We start from the raw sequence: 25,384 nt of genomic DNA, 5'->3' as shown, positions 1-25,384 counted from the left end.
GTATTCTTAACTGGAAAATCTCCAATTGTTTTTAAACATCTGGACTTTTTGACTGAAGAGTTTTGAAAGGCAGACGAACATTTTGGCCGCATGTGCTTTGTTTTGGGAAGTTGGCAGTTTAGTTGCCTGTGTTTAGCGCTGATATACGACTTGACAAACATTTGTCTGATATCAGACCGATTTTTTTTGTATATGAAGGTCCTAAATGGCTCACTTTGACGAGAAAAGTGGAATTGTGGCTTGCAAGACAGAATGGGGAAAGTGGTGGCAGACGCTGGAAGAGGTTTATGTTGAAGTAAACACTGGCAAACCAATCACTGCCAAACTTGTCAAGTGTGACATAAAACCCAGACTTTTAAAGGTCGTCGTGAGTGGAGAAGTATTAATAAATGTAAGCATTGAACTGATCCACTTCTGGCGTGTCCTGTCTGTTTCATTTGTATAGTAGAAAAAAGGCGAACATCCCAGTCAAACTGAGGCGTATACACTTCAGTCATTCAGAAATATAATTATGCTGGTTCATTATTATGCTGAGTCATAGACACTAATGTTAGTGTCTATGGCTGGCTTTAGCTAATATGATCCATTCCCCACTGTCGATGCAAAATGTCTTCCGTTTGCTGTTTAGATACCCTTCTTTTAAAATTGGAATCTTCAGCGGGCAAAGGGACTTAGTTTTGTAGCTGCCATCACAAATTAACCCCCATCATCCCAACACATGCACATGTATCCCCACCTCCAAGCTTCATCTATATTCATCATGGCATAAAAGCTATCAAAGATTCTTAAAGATTCAGTTTGTAGTTATATGCAAGTAAGACATCAGTCAGCTCATGGTGTTGAAAAAGATGTGGTTTGTGGCTGCTCGAAAAATATGATTTTTGAAATTGTAGATATAGTTTCAGTTTCAAGGAGGCATCAAAGCATAAACAAATCTAAATCTGCATAAGAATCTGTAACTTGTCTTACCAGGCAGATATATATCTATATGTATGTATATGTGTGTGTGTGTGTGTGTGTGTGTAGATAGGTAGATATATACTGATAGATAGATATGAGTGTGTGATTGTCTGCACACAGGAAGCATGCCACCAGGCCACAAAAACACACACACACAAATGTGCTCAAGCACAAAGCAGAGGTGGACATGATATATTTTTAATGTGGGTTAATGTCAAAGACTGACCAGACCAGTGGGAGGGGTGTGGGTTCAAACCACATGACAGACATACCATCTGTAGAAATTTTTGGCTTGAAGCCAGCTGCTCACCAGCATTGATCATGCAGTGGATGTGAATGGAAAGACTGTCACTGTCACTGGTCCCAGAACCTGGCTTCCTAGATGGGGTGCTGCACTGCTGAGTGCATCACCAGTATTCTCCATTTCTGGCGGTTGTGTGATAGGCCCTGAGTTTGGGCAAAGCTCCTGTCTGCCCACTTCTGCTGTCCACCACATCTCCTTTTCCCCTGCTCTCTGAAGAATGGTTCTGGAGAGCCCATCAGATTTTGTCATGTGGTCATTCCATCTGATTTTCCTTTTTCTTCACTGTGATCAGTAGGACTTCATACTGATCAACCTGCTAATGATTTTCCTGGTGTCTTCATTTGTTATGTAGTCCTGGTAGGAAATGCCAAGTAGTCTCCTGTATCATCTCATTTCCACTACTTGGGTCCTTCTCTGAAGCTGTGTTGTACGTGCATGCACGAAAATAAAGAGAAGCTTCAGCATTGTACTGAGACTGACGTTCTTGTCTTTTTTTTTCTTTTTTTTTTTTTTTTTTTGCTGCCCCATCATCTGCACCGTTTCAATGGCATTACTCCCATGCAACTCATTTAGATTTCCCCGCACTCGGCCACACCCGGGTTCGTCCATCACAGTTCCAGCGTCAGCAGTCCGCAGGGAAGCATCGATGTTAGGTTGCCAGGAGGCCACACACCAGAGGAGACCCTGCACTGCTGCTGAGTCACTTCGGTGGTGTTCAGTGGTGCCTGTTCTGATTTAACGTACCTAGGACACCACCTACTAAGCCCCCTACTAACGACAATGATGGCTTAGTTGCGGAGCCAGACTGAGTGAGTGTCCCTCCCAGAGTGGAGATCACCACCACGTCCCTCAAACAACAGCCCCCCATGAATATGCTGACACTGAAAACACTGACAGGACTCACCCCAAGCACAGAAGTGGAAGAGTATCGAAACTGAGGTCACCATGAGAGCAGGGTTTGAAAGGCCACAGACTTTGAGACTGTTTTGTTTATATTGATGATGATGGAGGACTGATGTACTTGTCTTTACATATGTGCTTGTAACCCAGTACTGCCTGTCACCTGTTGGGAGTAAACCCAACAACAACAAAAAAAAGGTGGGTGGGGAGCAGATGCTTTATATAAAATCTCTGAAGTAAATCTTTTTTCTTTTGTCTTTGTAATATGTATTTATCTATTATTTATTCACCCTTTTTTTTTTTTCTTTCTTTTTTCTCAAGGCCTGACTAAGCGCGTTGGGTTACGCTGCTGGTCAGGCATCTGCTTGGCAGATGTGGTGTAGTGTATATGGATTTGTCCGAACGCAGTGACACCTCCTTGAGCTACTGAAACTGAAACTGAAACTTTGTAATATTTGTTTCTTTTCTCATAATCCAGGGAAATCAGATTTCTCTGAGAAGACAGAATGATAGTTGAAAACCGAGATCCTGATTAACATTGTATCATCCAGAATAAATAAATCCAATACTGGCTGTTGTTCCTATTCTGTTGCAGGGAGGACTGAGTGAGGCTGTACACCCTGATGATTCCACATGGACCATAGGTCAGTATTGTAGAAGTTTCAATTTCTTAAGGAGGTGTCACTGCATTTTGACAAATCCATATATATGCTCCACCACATCTGTTAGGCAGATGCCTGACCAGCAGCATAACCCTTCACACTAAGTCAGGCCTTGAGTGCATGCATATATATATATATATATTTTTTTTTTTTTGTATACCTATCAGAGTGGATTCCTTCTAGAGAATTTTGCCAGAGAACAACAAATTTTGTTGCCATGGGTAATAACTTATTGTAAGAGCTCAGGGTTTAGTTAACAGAATACCCCAGATAATCACAGCTTAAAAGTTGGGGGAGTTTAGTTCTGTAGCTATCTGTGGGTCAGCAAGGTTTTAGTTAACAGGAGAAAACCCCAGATAATCACAGCTTAAAAGTTGGGGGAGTTTAGTTCTGTAGCTACCTGTGGGTCAGCAATATTGTGGCTGTTGGTACTGACTGAATAAAACTGAACTCATTACCCTGCCTGGGAGCATAGATGTGAGTGAGCAAGCTTCCTGGTAACAACAACGCCACAAGTTTCAGTTTCTCAAGGAGGCGTCATTGTGATTGGACAAATCCATATACGCCACACCACATCTGCTTGACAGATGCCTGACCAGTCGCATTACCCAATGTGCAAGTCAGGCCTTGACAGCATGTGTATATTTATTTGTGTACCTATCAGAGTAGACTTCTTCTACATAATTTTGCCTGAGGACAACACTTTTATTGCCATGGGTTCTTTTTCAGTGCAGGCTACACACAGGACCTCGGTTTATTGTTCCATCCACATGATGAGACACTCAGTTTGATTTTCCAGTCAAACTTGGGAGAAAGGTTGAGAGAGGGAATCGAACCCAGACCCTCATGGACACTGTATTGGTAGATAAGTGCTTAACCACTCTGCTACCTTCCTCCTCAAATTCCACAAACATTACAAGTATAACTGAGTGGTGGTCTAGTGGCAATGCACCCATCCATGAAGTGAGTGCCCACAGGTTCAGGTTCCACACCAGTCCAGGATGTTTACATCTACCCCCCCCCCCCTCCCCCCGCTCCCCCTTCACTAGACCTTTGAGTCACAATCTTGGAGCTTCTCTTTAGGATGAGGCTATAACCCAAGGTCCTGTGTGCACCATGCACATAGCGCATGTGAAAGATCCCATGGCAACAAAATGGGTTGCCCCTGGCAAAATTCTTCGATACTGAAAAAAATGAATACATCTGCATGCACACATGCACACACACACACACACACACACACACACACACACACACAAAAGTGTGTTTGTGGTGCTGCATTGTGGTAACTTGCTCCCTGGGAAGAACAGCCCTATATATGTGTGTTTGTGGTGCTGCATTGTGGTAACATGTGCTTCCTGGGAAGAACAGCCCTATATATGTGTGTTTGTGGTGCTGCATTGTGGTAACATGTGCTTCCTGGGACAACAGCCCTAATTTCATATGTGTTTGTGGTGCTGCATTGTGGTAACATGTGCTCCCTGGGAAGAACAGCCCTATATATGTGTGTTTGTGGTGCTGCATTGTGGTAACATGTGCTTCCTGGGACAACAGCCCTAATTTCATATGTGTTTGTGGTGCTGCATTGTGGTAACATGTGCTCCCTGGGAAGAACAGCCCTATATATGTGTGTGTGGTGCTGCATTGTGGTAACGTGTGCTCCCTGGGAAGAACAGCCCTATGTATGTGTGTGTGGTGCTGCATTGTGGTAACGTGTGCTCCCTGGGAAGAACAGCTCTATATATGTGTGTGTGGTGCTGCATTGTGGTAACATGTACTCCCTGGGAAGAACAACCCTAATTTTATTTATAATTGTGATGAAAAGGAATGCAGTTGGGAATAATAAAATGCTTTGAAACAAAAGACTTATATAGTTGGGGTTTTTTTGTTTTGTTGTTTTTGTTTTTTGAGGCACACACAGAGCTGGGTTACTCTCCTGTTAGAGAATTTTCCTGTTGAATATTTTATTAAAAAAAATTGGCTAGCTGAATTAAACACAGTCAAAGATTCTTCAGTCAGTCTATTATGACTATGAAATATCCTGCTCCCTTACACACACACACACACACACACTTCTCACACACATACTTGCAGTCACACACTCGCGCGTGTGCTTAGAAATACACTCGCGCGTGTGCTTAGAAATATACACGCGCACTTAATGGATTGCTGAATTCCTGTAGTGTTACATTGTCCAAACACAGGGTTCCTGTAATTTGACTGGCTACAGATATAATACGCCTTTTTTTTGTTGTTAATTAGTCTAGTGTTAATTTTGATGTTACTTTTCAGTGTTTATAGCATGTTAAATGAATTATTCTGTTTCCTTTTTTGTATATTCCCTTTCACTCATACATAAACACGTGCACATGCTCGCATGCATGCACACACAGACACGCACACACTCACATTAATGTCTAATATCACTCAGAGTGGAAAGACATTGAATTAAAGGAAGGAAAAAACAACAACAAAACACACACACACACACACACACACACACACTCACACACACACAGTGGAGCAGTAGCCTGGTGAATGATGTGCCCACCCAGGTAGAAAAAATAACCAGGTCTGTAGTCTCTTCTGCACTGGTGGACTGCAATTCTCATGTCATGTTTACTCGTAGTTCACAACTGATTTACATCATTGAATTTTAAAGTAGTTTACAAAATGCTAGTAGACATAAACTGTATGGATGTCGGGTTTTCATTTCCAACCATTGACAATGTGGGTTTTTTTTGTGCCCCCAAAATTGGGAGTTTTTGTTTTCTACATTTTGATGAAGATGGGGATCATTAAGATGCTGCTGTGGGGGTCCAGTTAGGTTTGGGACACTGGGCAAGGCTGTACTCTAAATACATACCCCTGTGTCAGGTTTGAGACACTCAGCAAGGCTGTACTCTAAATACATACCCCTGTGTCAGGTTTGGGACACTGGGCAAGGCTGTACTCTAAATACTTCTCCCTGTGTCAGGTTTGGGACACTGGGCAAGGCTGTACTCTAAATACATATCCCTGTGTCAGGTTTGGGACACTGGGCAAGGCTGTACTCTGAATACATATCCCTGTGTCAGGTTTGGGACACTGGGCAAGGCTGTACTCTGAATACATATCCCTGTGTCAGGTTTGGGACACTGGGCAAGGCTGTACTCTAAATACATACCCCTGTGTCAGGTTTGGGACACTGGGCAAGGCTGTACTCTAAATACATATCCGTGTGTCAGGTTTGGGACACTGGGCAAGGCTGTAGTCTAAATACATATCCCTGTGTCAACCAGGCTGAGAGATGCAGACACCTGCAGTGCTGGTCAGGAAAATTGAGCAAATGCACCCAAAGATGCATCCATGAAGTGGATGACCTTTGCCTTCGACTGTGTGGTTCTGTTTTCTTATTTGTGCCCATGGCATGCTCAACTGTGGGTAGGAGCTGGCCATGGGCCGAAACAACCCACTTCTGATGGGGATTGAACCTGCATCCTCCCAGTCGTTAGTCCACAACAGTAACCGCTTTGCCATTGCAGCTTGTCCCGGCATGTTCTCCCCAGTCTCTCACACAACATTGCACACACTGAGAGAGACACTGTTCACATGACTAAAATCTGACATTACTAAGGTGTCGTTTAAATCTGTGATATTGGCAGAGGACAGACAGGTGCTTCGTGTGTGTCTGAGCAAATCGTTGACCACTGCAGACCACTGCTGGAAGTCCTTGCTGACCGATGCCTACGTGACTGACCCACACACCTTTGATGAAATGCAGAAAAAACTCACTCTGCAGAGGTTTCAGTTTGAGGTGAGAGTTGGATGATGACTTTTAAAATATCTGTTTTTATTGATATATATATTTTTTTTCTTATAACTTAAACATGGAAAAATAACGTTTTTTTCTCCTGTCTGAAGTACTTAGAATACAGATAGTCTTTTCGTGTCATACATCTATAGATAGGATTGAGCAGATGTTTACATGTGTATATAGAAATTTCATAACAAACACCTCAAGTTGTATCGAAAATGACCAGTACTTTATTCAGCTGATCCATTTGACCAGTTAAGGAGAAAACAGGTTTAGTCGTTAAATGAACCACTTGGAAAGTCCTTTGTGGACATGGTCATCCTGTTACGGCTGGTCAGTCCCAAGGTTGATGGAGAAAAAGTTGGTTGCTTAAAAAGATTTAGTGACTTATTAAAGTGAACAGGAAAGCCATTTCAAATCTTGATCATCTTGTATCTGTCTTCTGTCACATGACAGCGATGACTTTTTGAATATTCACGCACACGTGTCCGTTTTAACTTCAGCCTGTTGTCTTCACATAGTTCCCACAGATGTAACCAAACAAAATTCCATCCTTTTTCTGATAATTTTCCACACCAAACACAGTGCCAAAAGGAATAAAAAAAACCCAACTTGCTGTACCAATGATGAAAGAGATCAGCGGATGTCCCAGTATCAGTGTTAATTTTCACCACCTTTTCTTTTTTTTAATTGTTTGTTGAATGCATTGAGCACTTTGTTGAATGGTACAACCACTAGTGAAGGCTTTTGTTTTCTTCTTTTTTGTTTGTGGACTGCAACTTCCACGTTCACTTGTTTGCCTGAGTGAGCTCTTACTTGTATGACATTTTTACCACTGCCATGTAGGCAGTGATTCTGTTTTGGTGGAGGGTGTGGGGGTGGGGTGCATGCTGGGTATGTTCACGTGTTTGCAGGAGTGGGCTTGTATGTCCATGTTTACCACCGCCATGTAGGCAGTCATACTGTTTTGGGGGGAGGGCATGGGGGCATGAGGGTGGGGTGCATGCTTAGTGTGTTCTTGTTTCTATAACCCACCAAACGCCAGCATGAGTTATGGGATCTTTAACATGCGTATTTGATCTTCTCCATGCGTATACACACGAAGAGGGTTAAGGCACTAGCAGGTCTGCACGTCTGTTGACCTGGGAGATAATCTCCATCCTTTAACCACCAGGCACTGTGACCAGGAATCTAAACCAGAACCCTCAGATTGAAAGTCCAACGCTTGAACCACTTGGCTGTTGTGCCCATCTTTGTTGTTTTTTTTTTTTAGATTCCAAGACTTTTCCAAACCCTGAAGGGCAAAACATACTTTTCCCAAGAATTTTCCAGCCCTGGATATTTTTCCAAGACTTTCACAACCATGCACGAACCCTGTCTCGAGCAGAACATTTTGCTGTGCAGAACCCAGGATTTGACTTCAGCGGGGCCACAATGACCGGCAACTACCAGGGTGGGGGACCACAGTTCTCCTAACACACAGTGAAGACTGAAGTGACTGCTGCGACAGCAAAATGCTTGCTGTCTGGGAGGCATGTGTTCTTCCTGGGAGGTCTTCAGACAGTTTGGTCTGTGTGTGTGTGTGTGTGTGTTTACTCTCTTGAGTGATGACATGTGTAAAGGTTAAAGAAGATGAAACGTCCTCAGAGTTCAAAGGATTTGCACCTGTTCTGTAGCTGTGGTCAACACAGTTCCTTTTCTATTGAACAAGCCTCAGATCGTGTGGCTGATCTCCTGTGTGCTTGACCTGTGGCTGACACGAAATGCTGGCGATGAAAGGCCAACAACTGTGCAGGTTTCGCTTCTGTGTGCGTGTACAAGTCCTGTGAAACTTCAAAATAATTTCCTGCCATGCTTGTTCATTAGCTATTCAGTCTGGCAGTTTGTGACACTTTTTTTTTTTTTTTTTTTAAATCAGTGGTATCAGTAGCTCAAGGGGGGTCACTGCATTCGGATAAATCCACATACACTACACATCTGCCAAGCAGATGCCTGACCAGCAGCGTAACCCAGTCCACTTAGTCAGGTCTTTTTTTTTTTTTTTTTTAATGATTACTCTTGCTCACCAGTGGAATAGGGGAAAACATGGGAAATGTTTTCATCAAAGAATTTGTGGAGTTCCTGAGGTTTGTTGAAGTATAGAGCTCTCAGGACAGGGCGTAGTGCTATGACATAATCTTGTGCTATGACAGAACATAATGCCTAGTACTGACAGCATAGTGCCTAGTGCTATGAGAGAGCATATTGCCAAGTGCTGTGACGGAGCATATTGCCTAGTTCTGACAGAACACAGTGCCTAGAGCTGTGATGGAGCATAGTGCCTAGCACTGTGATGGAGCATATTGCCTAGTGCTGACAGCATGGTGCCTAGTGCTATGAGAGAGTATAGTGCCTAGTGCTATGACAAAACATAGTGCTATGAGAGAGAAGTACCTAGTGCTATGACAGCATAGTACTATGATAGAACATAGTGCCTAGTGTTATGATGGAACATTGTTCTATTACAGAGCACAGTGCCTAGTACTGATAGAACATAGTGCCTAGTGCTATGATGGAACATTGTTCTATGACAGAGCATAGTGCCTAGTGCTATGACAGAGCATAGTACTATGATAGAACATAGTGCCTAGTACTGTGATATAACACAGTGTCTAGTGCTATGATGGAACATTGTGCTAAGACAGAGCTCAGTGCCTAGTGCTATAATAGAACATAGTGCCTCGTGCTATGATGGAACATTCTGCTATGAAAGAGCATAGTACTTAGTGTTATAATAGAACATAGTGCCTAGTGCTATGATGGAACACTGTTCTATGACAGAGCATAGTGCTATAATAGAACATAGTCTGACAGAGCATAGTGCTGTAATAGAACATAGTGCCTAGTGCTATGATGGAGCATTGTGCCTAGTGCTATAATAGAACTTAGTGCCTAGTGCTATGATGGAACATTGTTCCATGACAGAGCATAGTGCCTAGTGCTATAATAGAACATAGGTCCAGGAAAAAGCACGGTGCCTGCTTTCATTGAAGGAAATGACTCGGCTCTCTTCACAGTTGATGCTGTCTCCAGAACTAAGGATTCACCCAAAACTGGAATTATCTGCTTCTTTGTACAGCTGAGATGTGTACCAGTGAGTGTGTAGTGTGTGCACCTGTGAGTGTGTGTATGTGTGCAGTGAATAAGTATGGAGAGGGAACTTCAGCTCTGTGTTGCTTTATGGGCCCAGTGTACGTGTCAAGTCTTTTGTGGCTGGCTGTATGGGCCATGTTTTGAATGGTACTCTTCACCATAATTCTGCTCATCTGTAGGTCATGTCTTGCCAAAACATAAGCAAAATGATATATATATATATATATTATATATATTGCTGCTGTTGCTGCTCAACAGACTTACCAGTTTAAAAGACATTTTAGTGTATGTTGATAATTACTCACAGCTGAATCAGGGTTGAAAGATTTCATCTTATCAGTGGGTTGTGATGGGGATGGGTGAATCAGATTTGTATTCTAACAGTACAAAGAGTAGTACAGATATTTCAAGACAGCTAATTGTTATACTGGCTAAAAGTTCTTCGTTTCTTCAGGAGTTTTTTGATCTTAAAAGCCTTTCACCTCTCTTAGGAGTATTTATTGATAGCTTTTTTCTTTTTTTTGTGATATCTTTTTTCTTCTTAATTATTTTAACGTCAAATAAGAGCAAAGTATGAAGGAGGTTTGTTGTGCTTTGTATTTCAATTTACAAAGTTGGATTGGTTTTAAATGTTAAATGAATTGCCTTGGCATGGGTATATGATTGTGTGTGTGTGCCTGAGAAAGCACCATTGTGTACTAAAGGTTTGAACCATGCTCATTCCTAATGTGGCAGAGTTGTTCAGTTTCAAAATAAACCCTGTGAGCTTTCACACTGAGTGAAACCTTTTTCCCCATTCAGTCTTATGATGGGTATGGCAAATGTACATGGAGTCTTGACATTGTGTATAAATTATTTTCCAACAGAAAAGAAAAAAAGAAGAAAAAACAACTAATTTTTGTGGATACAAGTGCAATGTATTTGCTTTGGGTATGCATAGAATTATCAGAATTGTATAGATGTACATATATTTACTTGACAAGGCAGAACCCTTATAACAAAATCACAAAGTAAACAAATTAACATCATTTATTGCACAACACTGAGTTCATCTCTTTACGAGACAGAAAAAAACAAAACTTTTTCTACACTTATAATAATAATAATGATATTTATATAGCACTGAATCTTGTGCAGAGACAAATCAAAGTGCTATCATACCAGTCTTTCACACGCATGCATAACTCTGAAACTGTAGAAACTAAAGACAAGGAAGAGGTAGACAAGGGAGGCTATTTTGGGAAGAGGTGGGTTTTAAGGCCAGACTTGGAAGAGCTGAGTGTGGAGACTTGACGAAGCGAAAGAGGAAGTTCATTCCAACTGCAAGGTCCAGAGACAGAGAAAGAACGGCAGCCAACAGTCGAGTGTTTGAATCTGGGTATGCGTAAAGAGAGTGGATCCAAAGCCGATCGTAGTGAGCGAGATGGAGTGTAGAAAATCAGGAACCAGTCACCATTTCAACTCCATGAACAAAACGCTACTAGTACAACAATAATTAATCAACTTTTTTTGTTCCAGTCATGATTGGTGTTTTGGAAGTACTGTTTGTTCAAAGGCCCTCGCCTGACAGTCTGAGTGGAGTGGAGGCTCAGTGGTAACACATCTACCTAGGAAACGAGAGAATCTGACCGCACTGGATCGAATCCCTCACTCACCACTATTTTCTCCCCTTCCACAACACCTTCAGTGGTGGTCTGGATGCCAGTTATTCAGGTGAGACGATAAACCAAGGTCCCATGTGTGGCATGTGCTTAGCACATGTAAAAGAACCCAAGGGACTAAACGGGTTATCCCTGGCAAAATTGTGTAGAAAATTTCACTTTGACAAAAAAGGAAATACACTCACAAGCAAAAGAAGAATAAAAAAAAAAAAAAAAAAAAAAAAAAAAAAAAGAAAGAAGAAAAAAACAAAACCAAACAAACAAGAAAGAGTGGCACTGCACTGGAGTGACACGCTCTCCCTGGGGAGAACAGCACGGATTTCACTCACAGAGAAATCTGCTGGGACAGAAGAGCAATACAATACAGTTTAACACAGTGATGACATGAAGTTCCACAGGCAATATTCAGCAGTCCATTCCCTGTGCACAGTGTGTGCCGGTCAGCGGTCATCAACCTGCAGGCCATTTTCACCAGCCTCTAGCTATTCCTGCTGTCCCTCTTCCCACTGAAGAACTGAAACAAACAGACCCATGTTGCAACACACCATGAGGATTACAAAGCAAAGACAATGACAGAAATCCTCCCCAAAACATGAATTACCCCTCCTTCATTTGTTCAGCTGCTGTTCTGTTTACAACCACAAAAAGAAGAAGAAGAAGAAGAAGAAAAAAAAATACACACTTACACTCACGCCAAACAATAAAAACTGATACACATACACACTTACACACACACGCCAAACAATAAAAACTGATACACATATACACACACTAAACAATAAAAAACTCAACATACACACTTACACACACACACCAAACAATAAAAACTGATACACACACACACTTACACTCATGCCAAACAATAAAAACTGATACACTTACACACACACACCAATAAAAAACTGATACACATACACACACGCTAAACAATAAAAACTGATACACATACACACTTACACACACGCTAAACAATAAAAACTGATAAACATACACACTTACACACACACACGCCAAACAATAAAAACGGATACACATATATACTTACACACACACACACCAAACAATAAAAAACTGATACACATACACACACACCAAACAATAAAAAACTGATACACACACACATTTACACACACGCCAAACAATAAAAACTGATACACATACACACTTACACACACACACCAAACAATAAAAACTGATACACACACACACTTACACACACGCCAAACAATAAAAACTGATACACTTACACACACACACCAAACAATAAAAACTGATACACTTACACACACACCAAACAATAAAAAACTGATACACACACACATTTACACACACGCCAAACAATAAAAACTGATACACATATACACACACTAAACAATAAAAAACTCAACATACACACTTACACACACACCAAACAATAAAAACTGATACACACACACACTTACACACACGCCAAACAATAAAAACTGATACACATATACACACACTAAACAATAAAAAACTCAACATACACACTTACACACACACCAAACAATAAAAACTGATACACACACACACTTACACACACGCCAAACAATAAAAACTGATACACACACACACTTACACACACGCCAAACAATAAAAACTGATACACATATACACTTACACACACACACCAAACAATAAAAACTGATACACTTACACACACACCAAACAATAAAAAACTGATACACATACACACACGCCAAACAATAAAAACTGATACACATACACACCAAACAATAAAAACTGATACACATACACACTTACACACACACCAAACAATAAAAACTGATACACACACACACTAAACAATAAAAACTGATAAACATACACACTTACACACACACCAAACAATAAAAACTGATACACTTACACACACGCCGAACAATAAAAACTGATACACATATACACTTAAACACACACACACACCAAACAATAAAAACTGATACACATACACACTTACACACACACACACCAAACAATAAAAACTGGAGCCCAAACAAAATATTGCGTAACAGCCATGTGTAGCTGACCGTGAAAAAAACCCAACTGTTAATGAATTAAGTTGAAATTCTACAACACAAAGATTTACAGTAAGAATTCTCTGGGAGAGAAAGATTTCCTTGGCTCTTTTTAGATGCTATATATCCAGTTCATAGGGATTTTCACATATACAAACACTTTCTTCATTCTCATCATAGTGGTAAGCAATAAATTTATTTAAAGCTCACAAAGGAATTGTTTCCTTAAAAAAAAGTCAAAAGGCTTGCAGATTTTTCATCCCTGATTTAGTAGTCTTAAGAGTTAGATTTTAATTATTATCATTATCATAACTATTATTCACTTTTAACTGTTTCAAAGAAATGAAAGAATTCCATTTATGTCTTAAGTCCATCTCCACAAATACCACATTTTGCAGAAGCTGAAGACCATAAATGCTTTTCCATTAGCAGAATTTTACGCCATGATTATGACCGACCCTGGTCAAAATCCTTCCAAATGTATCCATTTTCAGATGAAACAATGCTGTGTTACCTCCCTTGCAACAATCACTTGGACAAATCAAAATAAGCACATGTGCTCCCCAATACAAAACGAAAACATTATTCATCCTGTGATCAGAATATGTGGTTCCTGTCAGATGACCACACACACACAAATTCTTACAATAAAACTACCGAAAATGACCACTGAAAAAACCCAACATAAAAAATGTTACTTTCTGATGACCATCACCATGAAAAGAAATTCTCACGATAAAACTTCTGTAAAAGAGCAGCTGAAAAACTTCACAATACTATTAAAAAACCACAAAAAACAAACTAAGACAAAACATGATATCACACTGAGCAGCAAATAACATCAACTTCTTTCAAAGAAAAAACCAACCAACCATAAAACCAGTTCATCCACATTAACAGGGTTACCATAGATGTGACCACATAAAATTCCATACTTTTTGTTCCAGACCACAATAAAATTTTTCCACACCAAACACAAAGAAAATCTGCAATTTTGAAAAGTGTCTGCTACTACACAGCTAACAAAAGAGATTCGTAAATATCCTAGTATTAATGTTAATTTTTCATCAATTTTGGGTTTGTTTGGGTTTTTTTTTTTAAAGTGTTAAGCTCTTTGTTAGGTACCCATCAAGGGTTTTATCAAAATTCCAGGACCTTCCCAGACCATAAAAGTCGGGGTCAAACATATTTTTCTGATTTTTCCAGCCTTGTAAATGGTTCTCTCATTTCCCTAAGACTTTTGAATAATGAAAATAAAACCATAATAGTGACAATTATAATAAACCATCAGAAGAAGAATAGTTCATCTGTATCATATCACTTCCAAACCTCTCAAAGCACATTTCAGTCACACATCCGTCAAACACAACACACACAAGTTTCAGTTTCAGTTTCAGTAGCTCAAGGAGGCGTCACTGCGTTTGGACAAATCCATATACGCTACACCACATCTGCCAAGCAGATGCCTGACCAGCAGCGTAACCCAATGCGCTTAGTCAGGCCTTGAGGAAAAAAAAAAAGTAAATAAATAATAGATAAATACATAAAAAAGAACTACTACTACTAATAATAATATGTATAAGGCGCAAAAACTTGATGAAGTCAACTATAAGCGTAAAAAAACAAAACAAAAAAAAAACAACACACACAAACACATAAGCATGTACACACACATGCACACACACACATAAACACGCATGGAAGAAACAAATGCTGATCCATACTGTACAGACATTCATGACTGCATACAAACCCTGATAACTGCACACACACACACACACACACACACATGGAGGGACCTACTTTAGAGATGGCACTCAGGGCAGGAGGGAACCTGTCCAGTCTGCAGAGCTGACGAGAAATCCAGGTGGGCAGCTTGGTGCTGACGCTGGGTCGGGCGTAACGCTGGTCGGCCAGCACAATCACCGCATAGTCCGCACGATGACGGATTGCTCGACCTGCCACACCGTCATACCTCCGTTAACCCCTCCACTTCTGCTGACGACTACAGAGATGCAAACCCCTGTCAAGTGTCTGTAGGAACAATCAGGAAATTTGGTAGGAACACACACACACACAAGCTGCTTGTTCCTTCCTTGTTTCCTTGCACTCCATTACCTGCCTCTTCCTTGTCTTCAGTTTCTTCTTCAGTTTTAGAGTTATGCATGCATGTGATTGACTGGTGCGAAAGCTCTTTGATTTGTCTCTGCACAAGATTCAGCGCTGTATAAATATCATTATAATTATTATACGACACAGCTTACAGGTCAGGACGTTAGTCACCCTTTTTTTATCCAGAATTCTCCCTCTTGGAAATGCATAACTTTTGATCAGCAAAATAAATTACACCACTGATGGTTACACAAACAAGTAGTGACAGCGCTTCAACATTCAGGTCACACTGACCTCATTTCACTGACGTTCAGCAGTCAAAGAGTTAAGGCATGCACTTTTCTCTCTCTCTTTAAATGATGAGGAACATTTTAATCAGGTATTCTAAAATATACAAATACATATGCGTACACACTGGACAATGCACCATCCATGCACCTCTCCCCCTCCTGTCCAACCTTATCATTTACCTTACATTCCTTCAAAGTTTGATATTGGCTTTATTTATTTACTGAACATTCATGTTATGTTCATTCAAAAGTTTATATTCACAAGAGCGATAAGCTAAGAAACTGATAATTACCAGCCACCTGGCAAAACCTTTCCTTATAAATTGAATATGGACACCTGGTAAAACTAGGATGTTCAAATTATTATACCCTCCTATTTCTCTGCCTTTCCCACACACACAATGGTGAGTTGTTGACATGACCACTAACTATGGACTGACCACAATACCCACACCACAGTGCCACAGATGACCAGGCTCTACAGACTCACCAATGGACTGATTCACAGCCTTCATACACAGGTTTTCGTAGTGCACTTGTCCAGCCTGTTGTCCCTTCTCGTTTCGGGGCTGTGGACAATGTCACCAGTCATTCTACTGAACACGTGTTCATTTTGCTGGAAGGGCCATTGCAAAACTGATTGCTGTTAGGAAAGGTAAGGTAAGTAAGGTAAGGTATGGAAAGGAAAGGTAAAGTGAGGTAAGGTAAGGAAGTAATGTAAGGTAAGGGAATGTAAGGTAATGAATGGAAAGGTAAAGTGAGGTAAGGTAAGGAATGAAAAATTAAGGTATGGTAAAGGAATGTAAGGTAATTTAAGGAAAGGTAATGTAATTTAAGGTAATGAAAGGAAAGGTAAGGTGAGGTAAGGTAAGGAATGAAAAATTAAGGTATGGTAAAGGAATGTAAGGTAATGAAAGGAAAGGTAATGTAATGTATAGTAAGATAGGGTAAGATATAGTATGGTAAGATAGGGTAAGACACAGTGTGGTAAGATAGGGTAAGTAAGATCTGTTAAGATACAGTGTGGTAAGATAGGGTAAGATACAGTATGGTAAGATAGGGTAAGTAAGATATGGTAAGACAAGACACAGTGTGGTAAGATAGGGTAAGTAAGATCTGTTAAGATACAGTATGGTAAGATAGGGTAAGTAAGATATGTAAGACACAGTGTGGTAAGATAGGGTAAGTAAGATAGGGTAAGACACAGTATGATAAGGTAGGGTAAGTAAGATATGTTAAGACACAGTATGGTAAGATAGGGTAAGTAAGATATGTTAAGACACAGTATGGTAAGATAGGGTAAGTAAGATATGTTAAGACACAGTATGGTAAGATAGGGTAAGTAAGATATAGTAAGACACAGTGTGGTAAGATAGGGTAAGATATGGTAAGATACAGTATGGTAAGATAGGGTAAGTAAGATATGGTAAGATACAGTATGGTAAGATAGGGTAAGTAAGATATGGTAAGATACAGTATGGTACGATAGGGTAAGTAAGATATGGTAACATACAGCATGGTAAGACACAGTAAGAAAGATATGGTAAGACACAGTATGGTAAGATAGGGCAAGTAAGGTAAGGTAAGGTAATCTAAGATACACTTTTAGTGTCTGTAAACTCACAGAAATTTTTCTTTTTTGTTGTTTACCAGAAACTATTAGCATTTGTAAAATCTTTGGACTTAAAACTATGTGACAATTCAGTTTTCTTTTGGACCTCTTAACACTCAACAATTCCTTCATTTCATCCGCATATGTCAGGCATCAGTGTTAAATTCTCCCAGATAAAAAAAAGAAGAGTTATTCTGATGTATATGTGTGTATGTGTGAGGGGAGTTTGTGTATGAACATGCGTGTACACATGCAAACGTGTGCATGTGTGTTTGTGTGGGAGGTCGGAGGGGAGTTCCAAGTGTTCACTTGCATGTATGGATCACAATGTGAGTGGGTGTGCGCTTGCACATACACCTTTCAAGGTAAGTAAGGTAAGGTATGGAAAGGAAGTAATGTATGGTAAGGGAATGTAAGGTAATGAATGGAAAGGTAAAGTGAGGTAAGGTAAGGAATGAAAAATTAAGGTATAGTAAAGGAATGTAAGGTAATTTAAGGAAAGGTAATGTAATTTAAGGTAATGAAAGGAAAGGTAAGGTGAGGTAAGGTAAGGAATGAAAAATTAAGGTATGGTAAAGGAATGTAAGGTAATGAAAGGAAAGGTAATGTAATGAAAGGAAAGGTAATGTAATGTATAGTAAGATAGGGTAAGATATAGTATGGTAAGATAGGGTAAGACACAGTGTGGTAAGATAGGGTAAGATCTGTTAAGATACAGTATGGTAAGATAGGGTAAGTAAGATATGTAAGACACAGTGTGGTAAGATAGGGTAAGTAAGATAGGGTAAGACACAGTATAAGGTAGGGTAAAAAAGATATGTTAAGACACAGTATGGTAAGATAGGGTAAGTAAGATATGTTAAGACACAGTATGGTAAGATAGGGTAAGTAAGATATAGTAAGACACAGTGTGGTAAGATAGGGTAAGTAAGATATAGTAAGACACAGTGTGGTAAGATAGGGTAAGATATGGTAAGATACAGTATGGTAAGATAGGGTAAGTAAGATATGGTAAGATACAGTATGGTAAGATAGGGTAAGTAAGATATGGTAAGATACAGTATGGTACGATAGGGTAAGTAAGATATGGTAACATACAGCATGGTAAGACACAGTAAGAAAGATATGGTAAGATATGGTAATCTAAGATACACTTTTAGTGTCTGTAAACTCACAGAAATTTTTCTTTTTTGTTGTTTACCAGAAACTATTAGCATTTGTAAAATCTTTGGACTTAAAACTATGTGACAATTCAGTTTTCTTTTGGACCTCTTAACACTCAACAATTCCTTCATTTCATCCGCATATGTCAGGCATCAGTGTTAAATTCTCCCAGATAAAAAAAAAAGAAGAGTTATTCTGATGTATATGTGTGTGTGTGAGGGGAGTTTGTGTATGAACATGCGTGTACAAATGCAAACGTGTGCATGTGTGTTTGTGTGGGAGGTCGGAGGGGAGTTCCAAGTGTTCACTTGCGTGTATGGATCACAATGTGAGTGGGTGTGCGCTTGCTCATACACCTTTCAAATATGATTATGGGCATGAAAACAAACAATATTCATGTTACATTTTCATTTCAAACATTGTGAAAGGTAAAAAAAATTTTTTTTTAAAGACTCACAAAGTTGGCATTGAGGTAGTCCATCTTCTCCTTCAACTCTGGAGACTTGATGTTGGGGTATGGCATGCCCACCATCACCACACACCTGAACACAGGCAAGTCATTCTCACCATCACCACACACCTGAACACATTCAGGTAAGACATTCCCACTATTACCACACACCTGAACACAGGCAAGTCATTCTCACCATCACCACACACCTGAACACAGGCAAGTCATTCTCACCATCACCACACACCTGAACACAGGCAAGTCATTCTCACCATCACCACACACCTGAACACAGGCAAGTCATTCTCACCATCACCACACACCTGGACACAGGTAAGTCATTCTCACCATCACCACACACCTGGACACAGGTAAGTCATTCTCACCATCACCACACACCTGGACACAGGTAAGTCATTCTCACCATCACCACACACCTGGACACAGGTAAGTCATTCTCACCATCACCACACACCTGGACACAGGTAAGTCATTCTCACCATCACCACACACCTGGCAAGTCATTCTCACCACACACTTTTGATCCAGTGTTCCCCAGAGATCAGGGTTCCCATTACCATGTGGTGTTGTTTGTGTGTCCCTAGAGACTTTTGATCCAGCGTTCCCGTTGCCATGTGGTGTTGTTTGTGTGTGTTGTTTGTGTGTCCCTAGAGACTTTTGATCCAGCGTTCCCCAGAAATCAGCGTTCCCGTCACCATGTGGTGTTGTTTGTGTGTCCCTAGAGACTTTTGATCCAGCGTTCCCGTTGCCATGTGGTGTTGTTTGTGTGTCCCTAGAGACTTTTGATCCAGCGTTCCCGTTACCATGTGGTGTTGTTTGTGTGTCCCTAGAGACTTTTGATCCAGCGTTCCCGTTGCCATGTGGTGTTGTTTGTGTGTCCCTAGAGACTTTTGATCCAGCGTTCCCGTTGCCATGTGGTGTTGTTTGTGTGTCCCTAGAGACTTTTGATCCAGCGTTCCCGTTGCCATGTGGTGTTGTTTGTGTGTCCCTAGAGACTTTTGATCCAGCGTTCCCGTTGCCATGTGGTGTTGTTTGTGTGTCCCTAGAGACTTTTGATCCAGCGTTCCCGTTACCATGTAGTGTTGTTTGTGTGTCCCTAGAGACTTTTGATCCAGCGTTCCCGTTACCATGTGGTGTTGTTTGTGTGTCCCTAGAGACTTTTGATCCAGCGATGGGTTCCCGTTACCATGTGGTGTTGTTTGTGTGTCCCTAGGAAAGGCAGTGTACCCTGATTTTCCTCACTGCATCCACGAGTACCCGACTTTGGATGGCAAAGGTTGAAGTGGTGGAAGATGGTTGGGCCTTGCCTTCCTGTGCCGAGCCCTAGAATTCCCCACCTCCCCATGGCCATTTAAGGCTATGGGACCTGTTCCCTCTTGGTGGTCAGATGGTTAGTGCTGGATCATCACCCAAGTTTCCTCCATTGCACCTGCTGGGTTAAGGGTGGAGATTTTTCCCATCTCCCAGGTCAACATATGTGCACACCTGCCAGTGCCTGAACTCCCTTCGTGTGTATACACATGCAGATCAAATATGCATGTTAAAGATCCTGAGACCCACGTCAGCGTTCAGTGGGTAACGGAAACAAGAATATACCAAATATGCTCAAAACAGTATGGTTGCCTTCATGGCAGGGTAAATAAACTAAACGATCATACACATAAAATGTTATATGTCAGAGTGCGTGTGTTTGACTGAAATTTGACTAAATGACAAAGAAGAGAAATGATGAGTGCCCAAAGGCAACTGTCAGTCGGCTCTACCCAGGTAGGCAGCCTGTTGTGCAAATGGCTCAGTGTTTGTAAAGCGCTCACAGCTTGGTCTCTGGCCAAGGATAGGTACTATAAGTATCATATCCATCCATCCAGTTCAGTGCAAAGCCTTGCGGTCAACGTTTTACCTGCCCAAGTCGTCAGAGAAGTTGATCCCTTCACTCATCTTCCCCCCCACCACACACATGAGGACAGCGCCAGTGGGGCTGCCAGGACTGCACACCTTGCATTTCTGTGGTCAAGACAACACAAGATTTTATTCTGGAAACCCTGTGGAAGCAATGAAAATGCTACGTATTTCCGTGAACCTTACATTTCTGTGGTCAAGACAACACAAGATTTTATTCAGGAAACTGTGTGGAAGCACATGAAAATGCTACATAGTTCATGCAACTTATACATTACAGACAAAATATTGCCCTAATGTCAAGTGTATATGCTTCAGTAATGTGTCAGTTGAGCACACAATTTTTTGCTGTGATTTGATGAAGCCTTACCTGCACTTACATGTTTCATCACAAGTGACTGGGAACATTGATGTTTTTGACTTTTTGCATTCTTTACCAGTGGTTTTCCTTGTTTGATGGCGACTTCTCTTTTACAAAGTCCATTGAGCTATTTTCTGTAGTTGTACTTAAATATTCATTTCAAACTCTGTTCTCCATCTAACCTGGTTTCCCCCAACTCACCGTTCATCCTTCTCCCCCTCCTCTCCGATACGATAACACTCAAATGTAAAAATCGATACTCTGACAAAATGTCTACAATCACCGGTATGTGTGAGGGGACATTAAACAAATTCATTATCATCATCATCATCATCATTATACAGACATGAATAGCATTTGGTATTGTGCACACAACCATTTACATTGGTCATACCAACTGTTTGGTCATACACTGCAGCCATACACTGGCATGTGTTCATGTATCATGTACAGACATGCATACTAACATAATGATATGTGTGCACACGCAAATACACACATAACTGAGTACACACGCATACACACACATTCACACACATTCATGCATACATACATGCACAATAACACAAAAACATCCATGATGGCTATAGAATTATATCTTGGACTAGTATTTTTCTTAATCACATTTACATTGTCATGACAAACACAAACACACACACATCACATACATTCATGATGGCTCTAAAATTACATCAATCTTGCACCAGTAGTTTGCTTATTTAATTCATATTGTCATATCATACACACATCGTGGCTCTAAAATCATCTCTCAGATTGGCATCAGCTTACTCATGTACTTGTTGCAATAACATATTTCATGACTGTATAATCTTATATAACACCGCGTTAAGACCAATGGTCAGATGCCATAATTAATCCACAATGCAATTCCTGTAACGAATCTATAACACAATTCCTTTTATCAACCAAGAACATAATTCTAACACAACTAATCAAACATATTTACATATTCATAACATGTCCACCACGCACCTGGATGGAAGAGCTGTATTCACTGAGGACTTGCTCCACCTGGATGGCACTCTTGGGTTCACGGAAAACCTGCCACAGAGGGGAAAATTCCATTTTATCGCCATAGCTCCGACCAGTGGAACAGAAATGATGCACTTGTGGGCCACGACTCCCATATTGACTCCGGTCTGTGAGTGGGCTTTTACATGTGTGCCTATGTGTGCGTATGTGTTAGGGTAGCTGTTAGATACACATGTATGTTAAAATGTATGTATGCAGCGTGTGTGTGTGTGTGTGTGTGTGTGTGTGTGTGTGTAGTCACATTCTGGTGTGTGTATGTAACATAGATATGATGTATTATGTTAACAAAAGCGTTTTTGTAAAGCACCTAGAGCAGATTTCTGGATAGTGTGCTATATAAGTATCCATTATTATTATTATTATTATTATCATTATGTATGACCCATCCCACACTGCTGTACACATCGTCATCATCTGTGTTCTGGCATGTTTCATGTTTCCTTCACCCCCCACTGAACGTGGATAACAGCAGCATACACATGAAGGGGATGCAGGTACTAATAAATATGCACATATTTTGACCTGGAAGTTCAGAAAAATCTCCACCCTCAGTCCATTGAGTGCTTACACTGGGACTGTACTTCCGACCCTCGGACTGAAAGTCCCAAGCTTTAACCATCTGGCCATGAGCTGCACCCATCATGCTGATGGTACTGATGACAAGTGATGATGATGATCTGAAAAACAGTGTTTATGAAAGATTACTGTTTCCAGACTGCAAAACATGAGAACAGAAATGAACTCATCTCTTACAGAATCTGTTTCACCTATCTTCAAAATCACACTGTTTACATTCACAGTACCTTTTGCATGCGCAATTCGTTTAACTGTCTATAATGACTAAAGAGGCAGCATCACAGTCAGTTAGGTGTTGGACTTATGATCCCCTAGTCACCAGTGATCAGGGTGTGATGCCCCTAGTCGCCAGTGATCAGGGTGTGATCCCCTAGTCACCAGTGATCAGGGTGTGATGCCCCTAGTCACCAGTGATCAGGGTGTGATGCCCCTATTCACCAGTGATCAGGGTGTGATCCCCTAGTCACCAGTGATCAGGGTGTGATCCCCTATTCACCAGTGATCAGGGTGTGATCCCCTAGTCGCCAGTGATCAGGGTGTGATCCCCTAGTCACCAGTGATCAGGGTGTGATGCCCCTAGTCACCAGTGATCAGGGTGTGATCCCCTAGTCACCAGTGATCAGAGTGTGATCCCCTAGTCACCAGTGATCAGGGTGTGATCCCCTAGTCACCAGTGATCAGGGTGTGATCCCCTAGTCACCAGTGATCAGGGTGTGATCCCCTAGTCACCAGTGATCAGGGTGTGACCCCCTAGTCACCAGTGATCAGGGTGTGATCCCCTAGTCACCAGTGATCAGGGTTTGAGGCCCCTGTTCAGCACAGGATTGTGTCCTTCGCAGCGACACTTAACTCCACCTGGGTGTGAATGGGTGCCCACTTCAGTCGGGCAAGGATAAAACGGCAGGTGTGAACTGAGTAAGGCCTGCCTTCCTATGCCCAACCCCTAGACACAGTGGATATAATGAATTTAAAGCCCTACAGCTGTCAAAAGCTATGGGACTGTTAACCTTTTGACAATGTGACTGAGTCAACAGCCGGAGAGATTCACTGGAAATGACTGCAGGAGGTTTTTGTTTGTTTCGCTTTTTTTCTGATTGCTATTAAAAAAAAAAAAAAAGCATGCTTGCAAAAATGCATTTACATGCATGCAATTTATTACTGGTGGTGATAGACGTGGAAGCAAACCTACCCGTTCCTCCCCCTCCCTCCCACTGTCCCCCCCCCCACCCCCATCCTCACCCCCCAGACCCTTTTTGGGAGGAAGGTGGCAGAATGGATGACATTTATCTGCCAATACAGTGTCTGTGAGGTTGTGGGTTTGAGTCCCGCTCTTTCCCCTTCTCGGAAGTTTGACTGGAAAATCAAACTGATCATCTGGATGAAACAATAAACTGTGACCCAGTTTGCATTTGAGACACTGGAAAAGAACTGTGGCAACAAAAGTGTTGTCTTTGGGAAAGGTTCTTTAGAAAAAACAATTTTAATCCACTCTGATATGTACACAAATACACAATCATGCACTCGAGGCGTGACGAGTGTGTTGAGTTATGCTGCTGTCAGGCATCTACCTAAAAGATGTGGGGTGTAGCGCATATGGATTTGTCTGAATGCAGTAACACCTCCTTACGAAACTGAAACTGAAATTTCTACCTTTTTCTTGGTCTCCAACCTGGCATGGATTCCGGACTTGACCCAATGGTCGAACACACGCTGTTCATAATCATAGGAGGGGAAGAAGACCACCACGCCCCCTGGCACCACGCTGCACACGTTGATCAGGCCACGCCCCAGTTCTTCCAGCTGAAACAACACAGGAGATGAGAAATGTGAAGGAGTTCTTCCAGCTGAAACAACACAGGAGATGAGAAATGTGAAGGAAGTGTACTGATAATATCAATGATAATGCAGACTGATGCCCCAGTTCTTCCAGCTGAAACAACACAGGAGATGAGAAATGAGAAGGAAGTGTACTGATAATAATATCAATGATAATGCAGACCGATGCACACACCTCCCACCCTCCTTCTACCAGGTTTCCCCAAACTCACGATTCAACCCCCCACCCCCCTGCCCCCTCTACCACCCCCTTCCCCTGCCTTTAAACGATAACATTCAAATGTGAAAATAAATACTTTAACAAAGTGTCTAGAAGCACCAGCACGTGTGACGGGACATTGAACACAATTCCTCTCCACTCCTCTCACACCTTCCAGTACGGAACTCATGGTGTCTACAATAAAGAGTCTAGTATACATAAACATGTATATTATGCATCAAGTACACCATGTACAAACAAGTGTGTGTACACATGAACAAAAACACCTGCACACATACACACACACACACGACCAGCGGATTCAAGAAGTACATTTGTCAATAAGATGGCAAGCA

The 25,384-nt window shown here is 41.2% G+C and overlaps 2 protein-coding genes across 2 annotated transcripts in view; one reads left to right on the top strand and one right to left on the bottom strand.

Annotated features, from left to right (window-relative positions):
- The first annotated feature begins 65 nt into the window (after nucleotides 1-65).
- On the top strand, nucleotides 66-10,513 carry LOC143284127 (nudC domain-containing protein 2-like). Its single transcript, XM_076590782.1, has 4 exons — nucleotides 66-391; nucleotides 2,760-2,808; nucleotides 6,471-6,622; nucleotides 8,027-10,513. Exons 1-4 carry the CDS (start codon nucleotides 206-208, stop codon nucleotides 8,096-8,098), a joined length of 459 nt encoding a protein of 152 aa, XP_076446897.1. The 5' UTR covers nucleotides 66-205; the 3' UTR covers nucleotides 8,099-10,513.
- A 222-nt stretch (nucleotides 10,514-10,735) lies between these two features.
- Nucleotides 10,736-25,384, bottom strand: part of LOC143283651 (ATP-dependent DNA helicase DDX11-like) — a 93,910-nt gene continuing 79,261 nt past the window's right edge. Inside the window, exons 22-28 of the mRNA XM_076589860.1 lie at nucleotides 24,644-24,793; nucleotides 22,358-22,426; nucleotides 21,005-21,108; nucleotides 19,090-19,174; nucleotides 16,347-16,425; nucleotides 15,258-15,412; nucleotides 10,736-11,929 (exon numbers count right to left, since the gene is read on the bottom strand). Of these exons, the coding sequence (XP_076445975.1) occupies nucleotides 11,894-11,929; nucleotides 15,258-15,412; nucleotides 16,347-16,425; nucleotides 19,090-19,174; nucleotides 21,005-21,108; nucleotides 22,358-22,426; nucleotides 24,644-24,793 (678 nt within the window). The 3' untranslated portion in view covers nucleotides 10,736-11,893. The remainder of the gene's footprint in view (nucleotides 11,930-15,257; nucleotides 15,413-16,346; nucleotides 16,426-19,089; nucleotides 19,175-21,004; nucleotides 21,109-22,357; nucleotides 22,427-24,643; nucleotides 24,794-25,384) is intronic.

This window comes from Babylonia areolata, chromosome 7 (genome assembly GCF_041734735.1).
Source record: "Babylonia areolata isolate BAREFJ2019XMU chromosome 7, ASM4173473v1, whole genome shotgun sequence".
NCBI lineage: Eukaryota > Metazoa > Mollusca > Gastropoda > Neogastropoda > Buccinidae > Babylonia > Babylonia areolata.
Note: the sequence above shows the minus strand (reverse complement) of the source record. Positions and strands in the feature narration are given on the sequence as shown.

What these genes read in the sequence shown, in the direction of transcription:
- LOC143284127 (XM_076590782.1), top strand. Translation starts at nt 206, where the DNA reads ATGGCTCACTTTGACGAGAAAAGTGGAATTGTGGCTTGCAAGACAGAA. An exon ending in GTGGAGAAGTATTAATAAAT is followed by an intron (nt 392 to 2,759) that starts GTAAGCATTGAA and finishes ATTCTGTTGCAG; the next exon opens with GGAGGACTGAGTGAGGCTGT. An exon ending in TGATTCCACATGGACCATAG is followed by an intron (nt 2,809 to 6,470) that starts GTCAGTATTGTA and finishes TGATATTGGCAG; the next exon opens with AGGACAGACAGGTGCTTCGT.